This window comes from Hyperoodon ampullatus, assembly GCF_949752795.1.
Source record: "Hyperoodon ampullatus genome assembly, chromosome: 3".
In the NCBI taxonomy this organism is placed as follows: Eukaryota; Metazoa; Chordata; class Mammalia; order Artiodactyla; family Ziphiidae; genus Hyperoodon; species Hyperoodon ampullatus.
This window is the reverse complement of record NC_136916.1, coordinates 62703702-62718384: the sequence shown is the minus strand read 5'-3', so window position 1 is coordinate 62718384 and position 14683 is coordinate 62703702. Positions and strand designations below refer to the sequence as shown.

Here is a 14683-nt window from a genome sequence, read left to right as displayed (position 1 = left end):
ACGAAGACAAAATTTAACAGAGGTGCGTAGATGAGAGTGTGTGTACAAAAATGTGTTCATGTGTGTGTGAGAGAGAGAGAGTATATGTGCTCAGAGGCAAGCATGGGCAGGTGTGGACAAGAGGAAACTACTCACTGTGTGGTCTCTCCCGTTGCGGAGCACAGGCTCCGGACGCGCAGGCTCAGCAGCCATGGCTCACGGGCCCAGCTGCTCCGCAGCATGCAGGATCCTCCCGGACCGGGGCACGAACCCGTGTCCCCTGCATCGGCAGGCAGACTCTCAACCACTGCGCCACCAGGGAAGCCCCTTGGGGTCTTTTTGAATAGAGCTTTTTCAGTCACCAAGGAGTCCCCCATTGAAAATGTGCAGGGATATTAAGGAATCACTTCTGATCACTAAGGCTGAGGGAGAAGAGGGGTCAGAGAGCTGCGGATGCAGTGGGGAGGCTGTTGCTACTTCCCCTGGCTGGGCCAGGACCCTAGGGCTGGCAGGCACACCGGGAGCTGTCCGTGGTGCTGAACATTTTTTGCTCTCTGCCGGCCCAGCTTTCAGAAATCTGTGCAACCGTCTGGCAAAGAGTAAGGAAGCGTAGTGTACAAGGCCAAGGTCAGCTCCCAAAGCCCAACTTCTGTTACCTTCTCCAGGAGCACTTTATGACCTCATCCTTCTAGGCCACCAGGAGCCCACCTTTTCAGATGCCGGGGCTGCTGCCTGGGATGGTTTCTTAACATCATTGCCCAACTTGTCTTCTGTCTTCTGGCTAAGCCTTGGACCATGAGCTCCCTGAGATCAGGGCATCTCTATGCTGAGGTAAATAGGTTCTGCCGTCCAATTATCCAGGGAATATTGTGGGCCCTGACTTCCACCACTGGCTGTTCTGGAACCATTATTAAGTTCCCATCCACCCACCCCCTGTAGATGCTTTGCTTTGGCTCTTTCCTGGAAGATTTCATCTACCTCCCTCACCTCTTTCCTGTGAATTTTTTGACATGAATTACTTATTTACTCATTTTAAAATATGGGCTAGGCATAGGTCAGAGCATTTTACAAATATCAATTCATTTCGTTCCTATAACAGTTCCACTAGTTAGGTAATTTTATCCTCATTGAGCAGATGAGGAAACTGAGGCTTGGAGAGATTAAGCAACTTGCTAGCAAATGATGGAACCAGGACTCAAATTCAGGTGGGTTGGCCTGAGAGCCTGTGCTGCTTTCTTCCCACCATATTATGCTGCCTTTTGAGTGTCTCTTTGATGCTCCAGGACAGTGGTGTGTGGGATGAAGTGCTCCAGAGTTCCAACCCCAGCCCAGATCAGGCACCAGAAAATATTCCTTAGCATCTGGAAACTCATGATTGAAACAGTTAATCAGAATGCAAGGAAATGGGTGTTTTTGCCTCATGTAATTTGGTTTTATGAAGACCACTAAATGAAAACATTCTCCTGTTAATTACTGTCTCAAATTTGGTCTGTAATTGAGGGAACTAGAGCTTGGGAGAGTGTAGAAACCCACTGGAGTAGCAGGCCTGCCCGAGTCAGCATTCCAAGCTGCCTTGCACCCGCTCTGTTAATTTTAGAAACTCTCCCAGTCTGGGTGTATTATTAGCTTTATGTACAGAGGCCACAAGGCTCTCAGTGGCCTCTCTATGTCACAATTTTTTTGTTTTGTTTTTCCCAAGAGATTAAATAAAAGGTACAATGGCCATGGGTACATAGGGGTGTTTGCACACTGTGTGTGTGAATGAGGATACCTGTGTATGGCATCTAATGAGTGTCTGCAGCTGTCTTTGAATGGTGTGCATGAGGCTGAGTGGAGAGTATACACAGCTTGAGAGCAGCATAGAAGCTGAAACCATTCTCCCAGGGCCCACAGGTCATTAGCAGGATGTGCTGTGTTCTGTGTAGTGGGTGTGAAGGCTGGGGTGGGTCCTCCCAGGTGGCACAGGGGGAGTAGGGCTGACGAAGGGGTGGCGGGCTCTGGGGCAGGGAAGGAGCTAAAGTTGACCTCTTGGCACCAGACTTAAGAGTGAAAAGCCTTAGCCCAGTGAGGCTCTGACTTGAAGTCCCGTCTTGATGCCCTGAAGAACTTGGCTTTCAGAGGAGCTGCCGGAAGCTGCCTTTCCAGAAGCCACACTTCCCTGAGCTGTGTGATGTGGGACAGCTCTCTCGCCCACCTTCAATGAAGCAGGCCCTGCCCTCTCCTTGACTCAGAGCGCCATTCTGAGTCTGTCAAAGAAAGCAATTTGCTGTGAAGTAATTTTTTTCAAACTTGGAACTCTTCAGGCCGGGTCACTTTGGTTTTGCGGTGGGACCCACTGAAGACTCGAGGAAAGCTTATCTTTTTGTCTCCCACTCCCTTCCCTCTGGCTTCCCTGCAGTAGAGAATTAAAGATGGCTGAAAGGTTATTTCTCTTGGGAGAAGACAGGCTTATTTCTTCCCAACATAATACCTTTATCTGTCATTGTGTAACTGTCTAAATTACTAGCAGAGAGAAACAGCTCTGCAGCGCAAGTTTTCAGTTTTAGGGCCAGCCCTGGGGTGGCTGGTTCTTGGGCAGGGTCCCTGGTCATGCCTTCTGCCTACCTGTGCTACCTGCATACTCCAGAGGGGCCCCTGCTGGGCCAGGTAGGAGACCTGTGAGTTGGCTTTTACCTCCTCATTTTGCTTAACCTGTCAGAGGCTTCACCCTGAGGGTCCCTCCCCACCTCCCCAGGAAATATTAGCAGTTGCTTTGAGGCCTTAGAAGAAGTGATGCTGGAAGCCCCCACTGGTCTCATTCTGTTGCATTGAGTGGTACCTCACTGGTGCCTGAAATCCTCCCATTAACACTGCCTGTCACTTTGCTGTACACCTGAAACTAACACAACATTGTAAATGAACTATACTCCGATAAAAAAATTTTTTTTTTTCGGTACGCGGACCTCTCACTGCCGTGGCCTCTCCCGTCGCGGAGCACAGGCTCGGGATGCACAGGCCTAGCGGCCACGGCTCACAGGCCCAGCCACTCCGCGGCATGTGGGATCTTCCCGGACAGGGGCACAAACCCGCGTCCCCTGCATCAGCAGGCGGACTCTCAACCACTGTGCCACCAGGAAAGCCCCGATAAAAATTTTTTAAAAATTTTATCACAGAAACTTTGGTAACTGAAATAATTATTATACCAAATAATGTTTAAAGGAAACTTTTTAAGAAAAAATGAGAAAATATTTGCAATATTTTATTGTGATTAATATATTGATTATTCAATCAGTATTTAAATGTGTACTTGAACATCAAAAATATCTACTTTGCTAAATATAAATTATTTGCTGGAAAAATAAAATAAAATTGTTGAAATATATTTAAAAAAAAAGAAAAACACTGCCTGCATTTGAAGATATCACTGACCTTCCCTACCGCTGTGTTAAAAGTAAACCTCTGGGGGAGAGAGATGGTCAGACATTTTCTGACAATAGGGGATAGACTAAAGGGAGGCCCCCCGAGAGCCAGTGTGGGAGAAGGCCAGATCAGAATTACAGGACCGAGTGGGGAGGCCCCGCCCCTCATTGCACAGTGGGGAAACTGAGGCCCAGAGTGGGGAGGGCACCTGCCTGTCAGTGACAGAGTTAGGACTGGATCCCACGCCTCCAGCATCCCAGGCTCCTGCTGTGTGTCTGGACCTCCCCTGTTCTCTGGTCACGGTCTGTGGCATGTCTGCCTGCCATCCTGTCTCAGGCCACAGTTGACCCTCAGGGAGGATGGTGCGGGGGTGAATTACTTCTGCCGCTAAAACAGCCTCTCGCCTCTCTCTGGATGTTATTATTTAGTTTGCTTTTCAGCCTCTCACTGGGGCATGGGGATTGGAGTAGGAGGCTTGTCATCGGGGATCTCACGGAGGGGCAGGCAGAAGGCATCCCTAAGGATGACTAAGGAAGAGCCTGTTTCTATGCCAGTCATGACATCTTGCCCTGGTACCCATGCACCTATCTCCTGCAGGGTCTCAGAACCTCTGAAGACTTCTCTCTCCCACCTTTGCTGTCTCTGAGCTTTCTTTTAGTCTGTAATTCATTCTCTCTCTCCTCCTATGACTGACATGCTGACCTATGTGTCTCTGGGCAGATTTTACTGGGACCTGACCATGTTGCTGCTGATGGTAGGAAACCTGATCATCATTCCTGTGGGCATCACCTTCTTCAAGGATGAGAACACCACACCATGGATTGTCTTCAATGTGGTGTCGGACACGTTCTTCCTCATCGACTTGGTCCTCAACTTCCGCACAGGGATTGTGGTGGAGGACAACACAGAGATCATCCTGGACCCACAGCGGATTAAGATGAAGTACCTCAAAAGCTGGTTTGTGGTGGATTTCATCTCCTCCATCCCCGTGGACTACATCTTCCTCATTGTGGAGACACGCATCGATTCAGAGGTCTACAAGACTGCCCGGGCCCTGCGCATCGTCCGTTTCACCAAGATCCTCAGCCTCCTGCGCCTCTTGCGTCTCTCCCGCCTCATTCGATATATTCACCAGTGGGAAGAGGTGAGTGTTCAGACCCAAACCTCTTCAGGGAAGAGGTATCTTCCCTCTAGGGGAGTGAGGGACCAGCAGGTAACCTCAGATAGTTGGATGTGGGCTGTCGGATTGTAGCAGGCACATCTCTTCCAAGAGGACAAATATTAGTAACTTCTTGACTTCTTATCATGCGCTAGATACTACACGAATCACTTCACAGGCAATATCCCATTTAAGTCTCTAACAACCATAGAGGGTACCATATAGGTAGGTATAAGTACTCATTTTTTACATGAGGACATAGAGAAATATGAAGAGATTTATATAGTGTCACAGAATTATTAATTGGTGGACCTGGACTCCAGAACCTGCATTGTTAATCACTGCACTGTACTGTGGAGGTTGCAAACTCAGAAGCTTGTGGGGGCCAGGCAGGGAATATGAATGGGTGAAAAGGGCCATTTAGAGGACAATAGGGAATGTCGTGGACTGGGGAAAACTGGAGAACATATCTTCCATCTGTATCAGGCAGCCTCTACTCAACTCTAGCCACTGTGGCCAAGTGAGAATGGGCTCAGGGTTGCTACATCTACAGATTTATCATGAGAAGCAGAAATCTGGATTTTTTTGCAAATTTTGTTGGCAACAGTCTTAGGTTGGGTTCTTCTGGTGCAGACCCTGAGATGAGGATTTGTATGAAAGTGGTTTTTTTTTTTTTTGATGGGGAGCAAAGTGTTTCCAGGAAAATCTGGTAAGGGACTGGGGAAGAGGGGCAGGGAAAGGAAGGAAAGGAATAGGAAGAAAAGGAATTAGGAAGGAAAGGAATAGGAAGGAAGCCAAATAAGGGTGACACCAAGCAAATCTTGTGGGGAGCTCCAGGATGGTGTACACCACACCTAGGAGTTGCCCCAATCAGGGCAAAGGAGTTGGACTTTTTATATCTGCTCACCTGTCAGTCACTGGCTCAGGACCCTTCCAGCCCTTGGTGTTAGCAGGCAAAGCGGTTTCCTGCAGCCAGGCCTCTGATAAAGAGCCACAGGTGCTAGCTGTAGGGAGTGCAAGCCTGGTGCTTTCCTGGAGTTGTGTGAGCACAAACTGTAAAGGGATCCTAATGGCTCTGGGCAGAGCACTGACTATAGAAACTGAATAAAAAATTGTAAAAGAACTAGGTGGCCAACACCATTCTGAACAAACCTAACTCATCTGTGGGCTGAACGCAACCATCTATGGGAGAAAGAGAGGACTGCAGGCTGGGGTTTGAAAAAAGCAGGTGACCTTGTGAGACTTCCCGCTACCACCATGTACCACCTTTTGGAGGCAGCCACAGGCAGGCCAGCCTGAATGTACCAGGGTAGGGGGAGATGTGTTCTGTGAGACTGTCCGCCTTGGGGTCTGGAGCAGGCTGTGGCCTGGGGAAGCTTCCACAGAGGTGCATTTCTTGCCTTGGCTCACTGCTAGTCTCCTGGTCTCTGCACGACTGGATGGAAATTCCCACACTCAGGACACGAAGCCCCCACCCCACTCCCAGCAACAGCACCCATGGCTGAGAGTCGGGGCACTGGCAGATCGAGGTCAGAGGTGTCACGAACACCTGTGCTGCAGAAGTCCCTACACCAGCCTGGCAGAATCACTTCATGGCAGAAATTCTCTCTGGTTTGGAATTTGCATTATTTCTGCTGATAGGAGGAGCAGTGACTTGTCCAAAGTCATGCAGCAGACCTCTGGCAGAGCCAGATCAGACCCCAGTTAGCACTGTTGACTCCCGGCAGGGACCGGGTGTAGTGGAACGCGTGTGGGCTTTAGGGCTAGGATGACACATGAGACCTGAATTAAAATCCGGCTCCACACTGCCAGCTGACTGACCTTGGGGCCACCTTACCCCCTGAGCCTCAGTCTCTTATCGGCAAAGTGGGTAGAAGTCGTACATTCCTCAGTGGATTGTTGTGAGGATTAAAAGAGATGATGTTTGTAAAACCCTCAGTGTGAAACTGGGTGCAGAGAACTGTTTAATAAATGCCCCTCCCCATTCAGTTGCCTTAGTAACCCCCTATGCTTCTACAGGGTGTTTACTTTTCTCAAATACTTTCTACCCATGATTTCATTGGTTGCTCAAGCCTGGCTGACGAAGTCAACAGGGCAGGATTTATTACCTGTATTTGTCAGGTGAGGAAACCGAGGGTGGAAGGGTCAGCTGCCCCAGTGGTAGGATCTTGACCCAGGCCGCCTGACTCCCAGTTCCCCGCCCTTCCCACTTTCTCAGGTGGCCTGAAAGGAGGCTGACTGGTCCTGTTACTGCTCCCTCTGTTGGGGACAACTCCCCGCTGAGACTGGGGAGGCAGGCGGTGGAGGGTCAAGCGGTGGGGTGAGTTCTGTGGGACAGACTGGGTTTGAGGAACCTGGGGGACATGTAGGTGCAGAGAGGTTGGATGTGGGTCTGAGCTCAGGGCTGAGAGGGGACAGTGCCTGTGGGGGTGAGGGTGGTGGTAGCCAGGGCCTCTCTGAGTGGCTGCAGAGGGAAGATGGAGGCGTATTTCCTGGAATGCCCTGAGGGGCTTGTCTCTTGGTTTCTGTCCCAAGTGGAAATTCAGAACCTCGTTGGCTCCCTCCATCCCCGAGAAACTCCCAACCTTCTGTGTGTCTTGGGCTTAACAGCTGGACTGCCGTTAAAAGCAGAATAGTCGCTCTTTCCCTTCTCTAGCATCGGTTCGTGTCTCCAGGACCCAGCCCGCTGGGGGCCAGCCTTGCTCCCCACATATACCTGGGCCCTGGGGGCCATGGTATTTTGGGGAGATTTGGCAGAGTTGCCGGTGGGCGGGCAGGGTGGGCCCCGGGACAGGAGCCAAGCTCTTCTTTTACTGCCCCCACTGCCCCTCTGGCCTGGCCACCCTCTGGGCTATCCAAAAATGGCCAGGCAGGCTCTGACCCTGGACAGAGGCCCCAGGTCAGGACCCTGAACTGGAAATCGCTACCCTGTCTTGTGGGCAGGAAGGGAGACCTCAGGAGGCCAGATGGATGACTCCCCGCCCCCTCCACACATACACCCTTATCTTGCCTAGCAGCTGGGAAGGAAGTTGCTTTGAGCTGCTGTCTGCCGGTCACACTGCCCAGCTAGGGGCTCCCCCCGGACTCCTGGGGTTGGATTGGGGTTTCCCAGCTGGCCCCAGGAACCCTGTCTCCAGACCCTCAGTAGCCTGCCCCACCCTTGGGGCTTTTCCCAGCCTCACCTTGGCCTGGAGGCAACAGCAGGGAGACCCTCTGAGGTCTCAGGTCTGCACGAGACCTGGGGAGGGAGGTGTTTCATAGAGAAGAGCCTGCTCTATCTCCTCGTCCAACTCCAGTTCATGTGAATCTCTCCCCTTCTTTAGGCCTCAGTTTCCCTGACTGTCAGATGTATTCTGATGTCCTCAGAGGCTGGGGATCAGTCCCCACTCCAACCTCCCTCGGCGAGGATCATGTTAGCTGGTCATTCTGAGGACACGGTGGTGGTGCTGGGTGAGGGCTGGAGAGTCGGCCTCCCATGGGGAGGGAAAAGCTTGCCCAAGATCCCCTGGTGAAGCTGCAGAGATGCTGGATTCCTGACCCTCAGCCTTCAGCTGCCTCCCCCAGCCCAGCTCAGCCCGGCCCAGCCTCCCAGCCGAGAGTTCCCGAACGTTAGTAGCAGCTCTTGGGAGTCAGGGTAGGTGGAGGGTCTCGGCAGGCATAGACGACTGTCTCAGAGGACGCCAGCCTCTGCCTGCATCCTGGGCGATCTAGGTCAGCATCCTCCCTCCCAAGCCTCTTCCCTCCCTCTGAGGTGCGAGCTTGTTATAGGCATGGAGGCTATTGTTAGAAACCGTGGTTGCCCCCCTTTGGATGTCCCCCTGCAGGGCCCAGCACCCCAGTGACCCATCCCAGAAGCCTCTTCTTTCCCTCGGCAGCATCTTGGCGTAATGGGAGGGGCTGGAGGCAGGAAGTCAGGCCAGGGGGGCTGTGCAGCCCCCAGTGAGGCTCCTCTCCCTGTGGGCCTCAATTTTTCCACCTCTCTCAGAATCGGGAGTTTGGGATGACACAGAGGCATGGTCCTGGGGGGCAGGAGCTGGTCCTCTCTACGGGCCCTAGGAAGGGACCTAGCGTGACCCTCTAGTTTGTACCCAGGATACGCATGCACCAGCCACTGTTTCAGGACCTGGATTGCTGTTCTCAATGTGGCCGCTTGTTCCTGAGACAAAGGGAGGAGTTTGTTCTTCTTCCCCGAGGAGAAAACAAATCCCAGGAGGGAACTCAACAAGGCCCCAAGAAGAGACCTTGGCAGAAACTCCGGTTTCTGGTCTCTCCCAAGGACTGAGAAATCAGCTCTTTATTTTGAGGGCTGGGAAAGAGACAGAAGGAGAGGGACCAACATGTGCTGAGTACCTCCTGTGTGCCAGCTGTGGACATCCTCTCCTGATCCCCAAGACAGCCCTGGGAGCTGGCAGTTATTGACCCATTACACAGATGAGGAAACTGAGGCTCAGGGCAGAGAAGCCACTTGTCCAAGGTGGGAGACGGTGAGAGACATGTCGCCCTGCCGTTACCCTGTGGTCCAGAAACTACAGAAGGGAATAGGAGTAGGAGCTTCCCCCAAGTGCCATGCTGGGCACAGAGAGTGAGCTGTCCAGGCCACCTGCCTGGCAAGCCTTGTGGGGCCCTTGAAATGAAGACAGTCAACCCCAAAAGTCAGAACCAACATCATAAGAGGGGGTTTTAATGAAGTATAAAGAGCAAGACAAATATTTGCGCAGTGCAGCTGACTTGTGGGTGGCCTATGGCCCCAGCCCACAGTGGGGACAAACGGGTGTTTAGCAACCTCTCCCAGCAACGTCCAGCCTTGCTCTCAGCAACCACCCCTGGGTGCTGTAGAGTGTTGGGGATGGGGTGAGTGTCCACCGTCTGGGGTACCCTCCTAGCCTGAATGGATGTATCCCCCATCAACTCTTTGCAGAAAGCTCAGACTTTGCCATGCTGGTGCCCCTGGCTTTGTGTGTCTGAGAGCCATCTGCAGTACCCCTCACCACCACCAGAACTACCATCACCCCTCCCCTTCAGGACACTCCCAGCATCTGCATCCTTCAACCAATATCAGGCACGCCACCACCACCACCACACTCTCTGAGGATACATGAGTCTGTGCCACCTGCAGGAAAAAGCACCTTTTTTTCTTCCTGCAAAAGCAGGTTCCCTGTGGGCTGTGCCTGCCCAGACTGGGGCCTTTTTCGAATGCCACTGTGTATACTCGTGGCAGCCCTGATCACCATCATCCCCACCACTGTCTTCATCACCTTCACCTTTGTCACTTAAGCACTTCTCAGTTCCTGAGACCCTACCATGTGCTCTGCATACTCGTTGCTGAGATCAGTGTAAAGGCAAAATTATACAAGGACCTGACGTTGGAAGAAAATTAGTTACAAAGAAAAGAAAAACAAGGATGATAGAAAAAGGAAAGAACACATTGCATTCAAATGTGCCAACCTTGATCTGGTCTTTAAGACCCAGAGTAGTACAAAGAAAGGAGCAGTTATTGCAGGCTATGGAGTCTGGGATGCTTTCTAAAAGTGGTCCAAGTCTTCCTTCAGTGTGGTATCTGGTTTTGGCTGTTAGAACAAGATACCACAGGCTGGGGGGCTTAGATGACAAATATTTATTTCTCACAGTTCTGGAGGCTGGAAGGATGAGATCAGGATGCTGTCATGGTCAGGTTCTGGTGAGGGCCCACTTCCTGGTTTGTAGATGGCTGTCCTCCTGTGTCCTCACGTGGCCACATATCAACTCTCGTGTGTCTCTTCTTATAAGGGCACTAATTCCATCCATGGGGGCCCCACCCTCATGACCTAATATTCTTCCAAAGGCTCCACCTCCTAATACCATCACATTGAGAGTTAGGGCTTCAACATAGGATTTTGGGGAGATTTCAGTTCATACGAGTTGGGAAATGAAGGAACTTAATAATAATGATTCTCTCCCTCCACCACCCATGTATGTGTTCAGGGCCCAGAGCACTTTCTTAGCCAGTTTAATTTCTTGAACAACCCTGAGAAGTAGGGGCAGATGTCTAGCTTTGTTTTAGTTGAGGAGACGCTGAGATGTAGAGGGAGGTGAGGACAGGTGTTAGCCATCTCTGAGACTAGGTGGTCCCATGTCTCTCACCCTCCCCATCCCCCCAGAGTTGGGGAGCTGGTGGCATTCTGGTCAACCAAGACTTTGCAAGGTTAGTGGGCCCAAGGTCATAGAGCTGTTGTGTTCACCTAAGCAGCTGCTTTACAGGCAGAAGTGGGATCTTCCCTTGGAGCCACAGCTGGGGCGCTGGTACTCAGGGAGCTGCCTGCCCTGTCTGGTCTCTAGTGCCCACCCCTCCTTATACAGAGATGTGTCCGCTAAGCTGGGCAATGGCATGCTGACAGCCCTGGGGCTGGTTTCTGGGCCCCAGTGGGGCTAGGCTGCCAGGCACACAGCTCTATCTACAGTATTACGCTGTGCACCAGGCTTACAGAGGTGAGATGTCGGAGAGTCCTGCCTGGTCCTGGGTCCAGCTTGCTGTGTGGATCTGGCCACATCACTTGGCCACTTTGGGTTTGAGTTGTTTTATTTACAAAATGGAGCTACTGAAAACCACCCTTCCTGCCCTGGGCCAATCTAATAATTTGCAGGCAGCCCTGGGTTCAAATTTGCCCCTTCTGCTGCCACCATGACCAAGGGCAAGTCCGTCTACTTCTCTGAGCCTGGGTGTAAAAGGGTTAACAACATTTTCAGCAAAGGGTTGTTGTGAGTTTGAATGAGATGATGACTGTGGGACCGTGTACCCGCCCCCTCAGGTTCGATGTTACTGTCTCTCTGTTGCTGGGGACACAGGGGTGATGGGACAGCTAGAGCTGCCATCCTCCAGGGAACTTTCCAAGCTCTGTTTCATCTTTTCAGCTGGTACATCCAGAGTCATGCTACTAAGGGGGCCACAGGCGGGCGCAACCCAGGGGGTGATAGTAGTATTCATCTTTGGTTTCTCCAGACCAAGACCCAGGCTAAGCCTATATTTCAGAAGGGGAAACTGAGGTCTTAAGTATCAGAATATCCTGCCACCAGCTACGGGGCTGTTGCTCAAAGACCACTAGACAGGGGTTGAAATATCTAGGGTCTGTTTCTTTGGCTCTCAGTTTCCCCCATCTGAAATGGGCTTAAACTAGGTCTCTGTGGCATTTGACAAGTCTTCAGGTTTGGCCCAAAGCCCCTCTCCAGGAAGGCTCTCTACCTGGGAATAATATGGAGGGACCAGAACTAGGGGTGGGAGACACCTCCAGAGTCTCCCAGGCCAGAGGCAAGGCCAGAACTTCCAGAGACCTCCCTGTAGACTTCTTTCCATCTCTGTCCCCTCCCCATCCTGTCACCATGGTGACCCCTGCTGAAACCGGACCAAGAGGCAGCTTGAGGAGGAGGGAGGTGGGGCAGGGATGCTGGGATGTAGCATCCTTGGTCCTGCCCAGCCACACCTCAGCCTCTTGCTTGGAGCCACAGGAGTGGAGATACACGGGTGGCCATGGTTGCTGTACCTTATTAAACTGTACAGGAGAGCATTACTACTCATACATGTTAACTAATCATAAGGATTAATTATTAATAACTTATCAATTAATAATGGTTTGCAATTTATTGAATACTTCCATACCCAGTACTAAGCACTTTATATGTATAATTTAATCCTTTTGACAACCCACTCAAGGTAAGAAATTTTATCGCCATTTTCCAGATGAGGAAACATGATCAGAGAGGTTCAGGAACTTTCTCAAGGTCACACAACTAGGAATTGGGTAGGAGTTGGGCCTGGGATCAAGGTCTGTGTGAACTTGGAGCCTAGGTGTCTGTACTGCTCCCCCTGCAGTTCCGTGGTTGCCTTTGGCAGAACCCGCTGCCCCTGGGGGGTCCTGAGAGTCTAGTGACAGATTTAGGGAAACACCATGTCCCTGGTGTGACCACAGACCATAGTACCCCAAGGAGCCTCTGGTGGGCTGGCTCTTCTTCGTGTTGTCCTCACAGCCCAGGTGAGCTGCCTGTTTCCAGGCTGTATAGGGCTCTACATGCCCTCCCTTCACGTGTCCGGCCTGGGTGGCTGGACTCCCCATGGGAGCCCACCCCCGTATCTGCACGGATCCCAGGTGGAGTCCCTCTGGAGCCCCACAGCCTGCAGGCTGCTTCTCCCAGGGCCAGCCTGACGCCTTCCCACCCTCGCCACGGGCGGGACCTGCACCGAGCTGGGTGCGCTGCCCAGTGTGTGCAGAGCATCAGGGCCTGCAAGCAGCTGCGGGGTCTGCCCGGGAGCGGGCTGGCCCCCAGCTAATTGGGCCAATATCTCCCCTCTGCCCGCAGATCTTCCACATGACCTACGACCTGGCCAGCGCCGTGGTGCGCATCGTGAACCTCATTGGCATGATGCTCCTGCTCTGCCACTGGGATGGCTGCCTGCAGTTCCTGGTGCCCATGCTGCAGGACTTCCCTGATGACTGCTGGGTGTCCATCAACAACATGGTGGTGAGTGCCCAGCCCTTGGCCCTCCCTCTAGCTGCGGGTGGAGGGGACCAACGAGATGCAAATGGGCAGAGCAGGTCACGTAGGGCCCTCTACTGAGTCTGGGGCCTCGGCGGAGCCCTTGGCTCTGTGCTGCTACCTCTGCCGCCTTACAGCCTCCACTGCAGTCGGGAGCCTCGCTATTTGGCCCTGATTGCACCCAGGGAGACTAAGACCTGGGCTTCCTCAGATTGTATCAGGTGTGGGAATACCGGGCTGGTGGCTCCTGCCCTCCTACCTCTGCTCCCTGAGGCTGACCAACCATTAAAAGCCAGCAGAGTCCTAGGAAGGAGAAACCAGTGAGGGGCACTGTGGCAGCCCACATGGACTCCCAGATCACACGTGGCTGCCACTTTCTGCTCCAGGAGCAGAGATGGGCTGTCCTTCCGCACCCTCCTCCTGCCCCACCCCACAGACACACAGCCAGGTCCTAGGTGGGGTCCTGAGCAGGGAAGGCAGGTTCGAAGAAGCCTGATCCCCTCCCTCTCCATCCACTCTGTGGGTGGGTGAGAGGAGCATGGGGCAGGGTTCCCCAGCCTCCTGTGAACGGGGCACGCTCCTGGCAGGGTGGCGGGTCCCCTGGGCCTATGGGCCTTTCCCTGGCTCTGCGAACCCCTGCGTCCTCCTCTCACTCCCAGTCAGTTTGGTTTGGTCTCTAGGCAAACCCTCAGGGCCCCAGGGGAGGAAAAACTGGCTTTGAAAGAGGTGAAAGAGACCCTGAGGCATCTTTCAGCATCAAACAGGCCTTTGCAAAACAGCCTTTTGATGAGCTAAGTGTAAATGAATCGGCCACATGGATTGAATTTCCCGGTCCCCAGAGGCTCAGCAGTAAAGCCAGAGCCCTGGCTGGAGGCAGCTGGGGACTGCCTGGGGGACGTGGAGCCCAGGCCCCCTCTATCCCTGGAGATCAATCCCACAGACCTCCCACCCTCTGGAATGAGAGTCCCTAGACTAGCTCAGCTGTGTCCAGGATGGTCTGAGTGAGCTTGAACTTGGCATGCAGCTCCTTTGCCCTCCTCCAGGTTCTGGGAACAACCTGGTGATTGCGGAAGTGCTTAGGGCTCTGGGCAGGGGTTCTGGGAGTCATGCAGTAGGGTAGCTTTCCACATTCATGCCAACGCATCTGCCTCTTGAGCAGAGAGCACTGGGGAGGTGGGTTTATCCGGTGGCCCCTTCATTTGGGGCAGTTTCCTCTGTGGGAGGGTGACAGGCCCACACATGCATTAAATTCAGGAGATGGCCCTTCTGAGCGCAGCGTTCCCACACTGAGCCTTCCTTGAGACACCGACTGGCTTTGGAGACAAAAATAGCCAGGAGCCTCGCTCCCTTTCTCCCTTCTCCGCCCCCAGCACTGTGTGTGTTTCAGGCCATCCACCTTTGGGGTGGGGGAGGGTAACTAGTGGCCGCAGCCCTGGATGGATGCAGGCCGGGTTCACACAGGAGGCGACTTAGCTCGGCAGCTCTTTAACTTTGCTCACCCAAAACGAGGACAGCGTTTTCGGCTCAGTCTGCCCGAGCTTGTCCCCCCAGGGGAAGCATATCTGGTTTTATAATTGAGGTCAGTGGGGAAATGGGCTTCACTTGGCAGTAGTTCGGTGCGGGGGATGGAGCTGCTTTGGC

The 14683-nt window shown here is 52.8% G+C and overlaps 1 protein-coding gene across 1 annotated transcript in view; it reads left to right on the top strand.

Annotated features, from left to right (window-relative positions):
* Positions 1-14683, top strand: part of HCN4 (hyperpolarization activated cyclic nucleotide gated potassium channel 4) — a gene marked incomplete at both ends in the record, with an annotated part of 40561 nt that overhangs the window by 20643 nt on the left and 5235 nt on the right. The window contains 2 exons of the mRNA XM_079699880.1: positions 4099-4522; positions 12866-13027. Coding sequence (XP_079556006.1) covers positions 4099-4522; positions 12866-13027 — 586 coding nt within the window. The remainder of the gene's footprint in view (positions 1-4098; positions 4523-12865; positions 13028-14683) is intronic.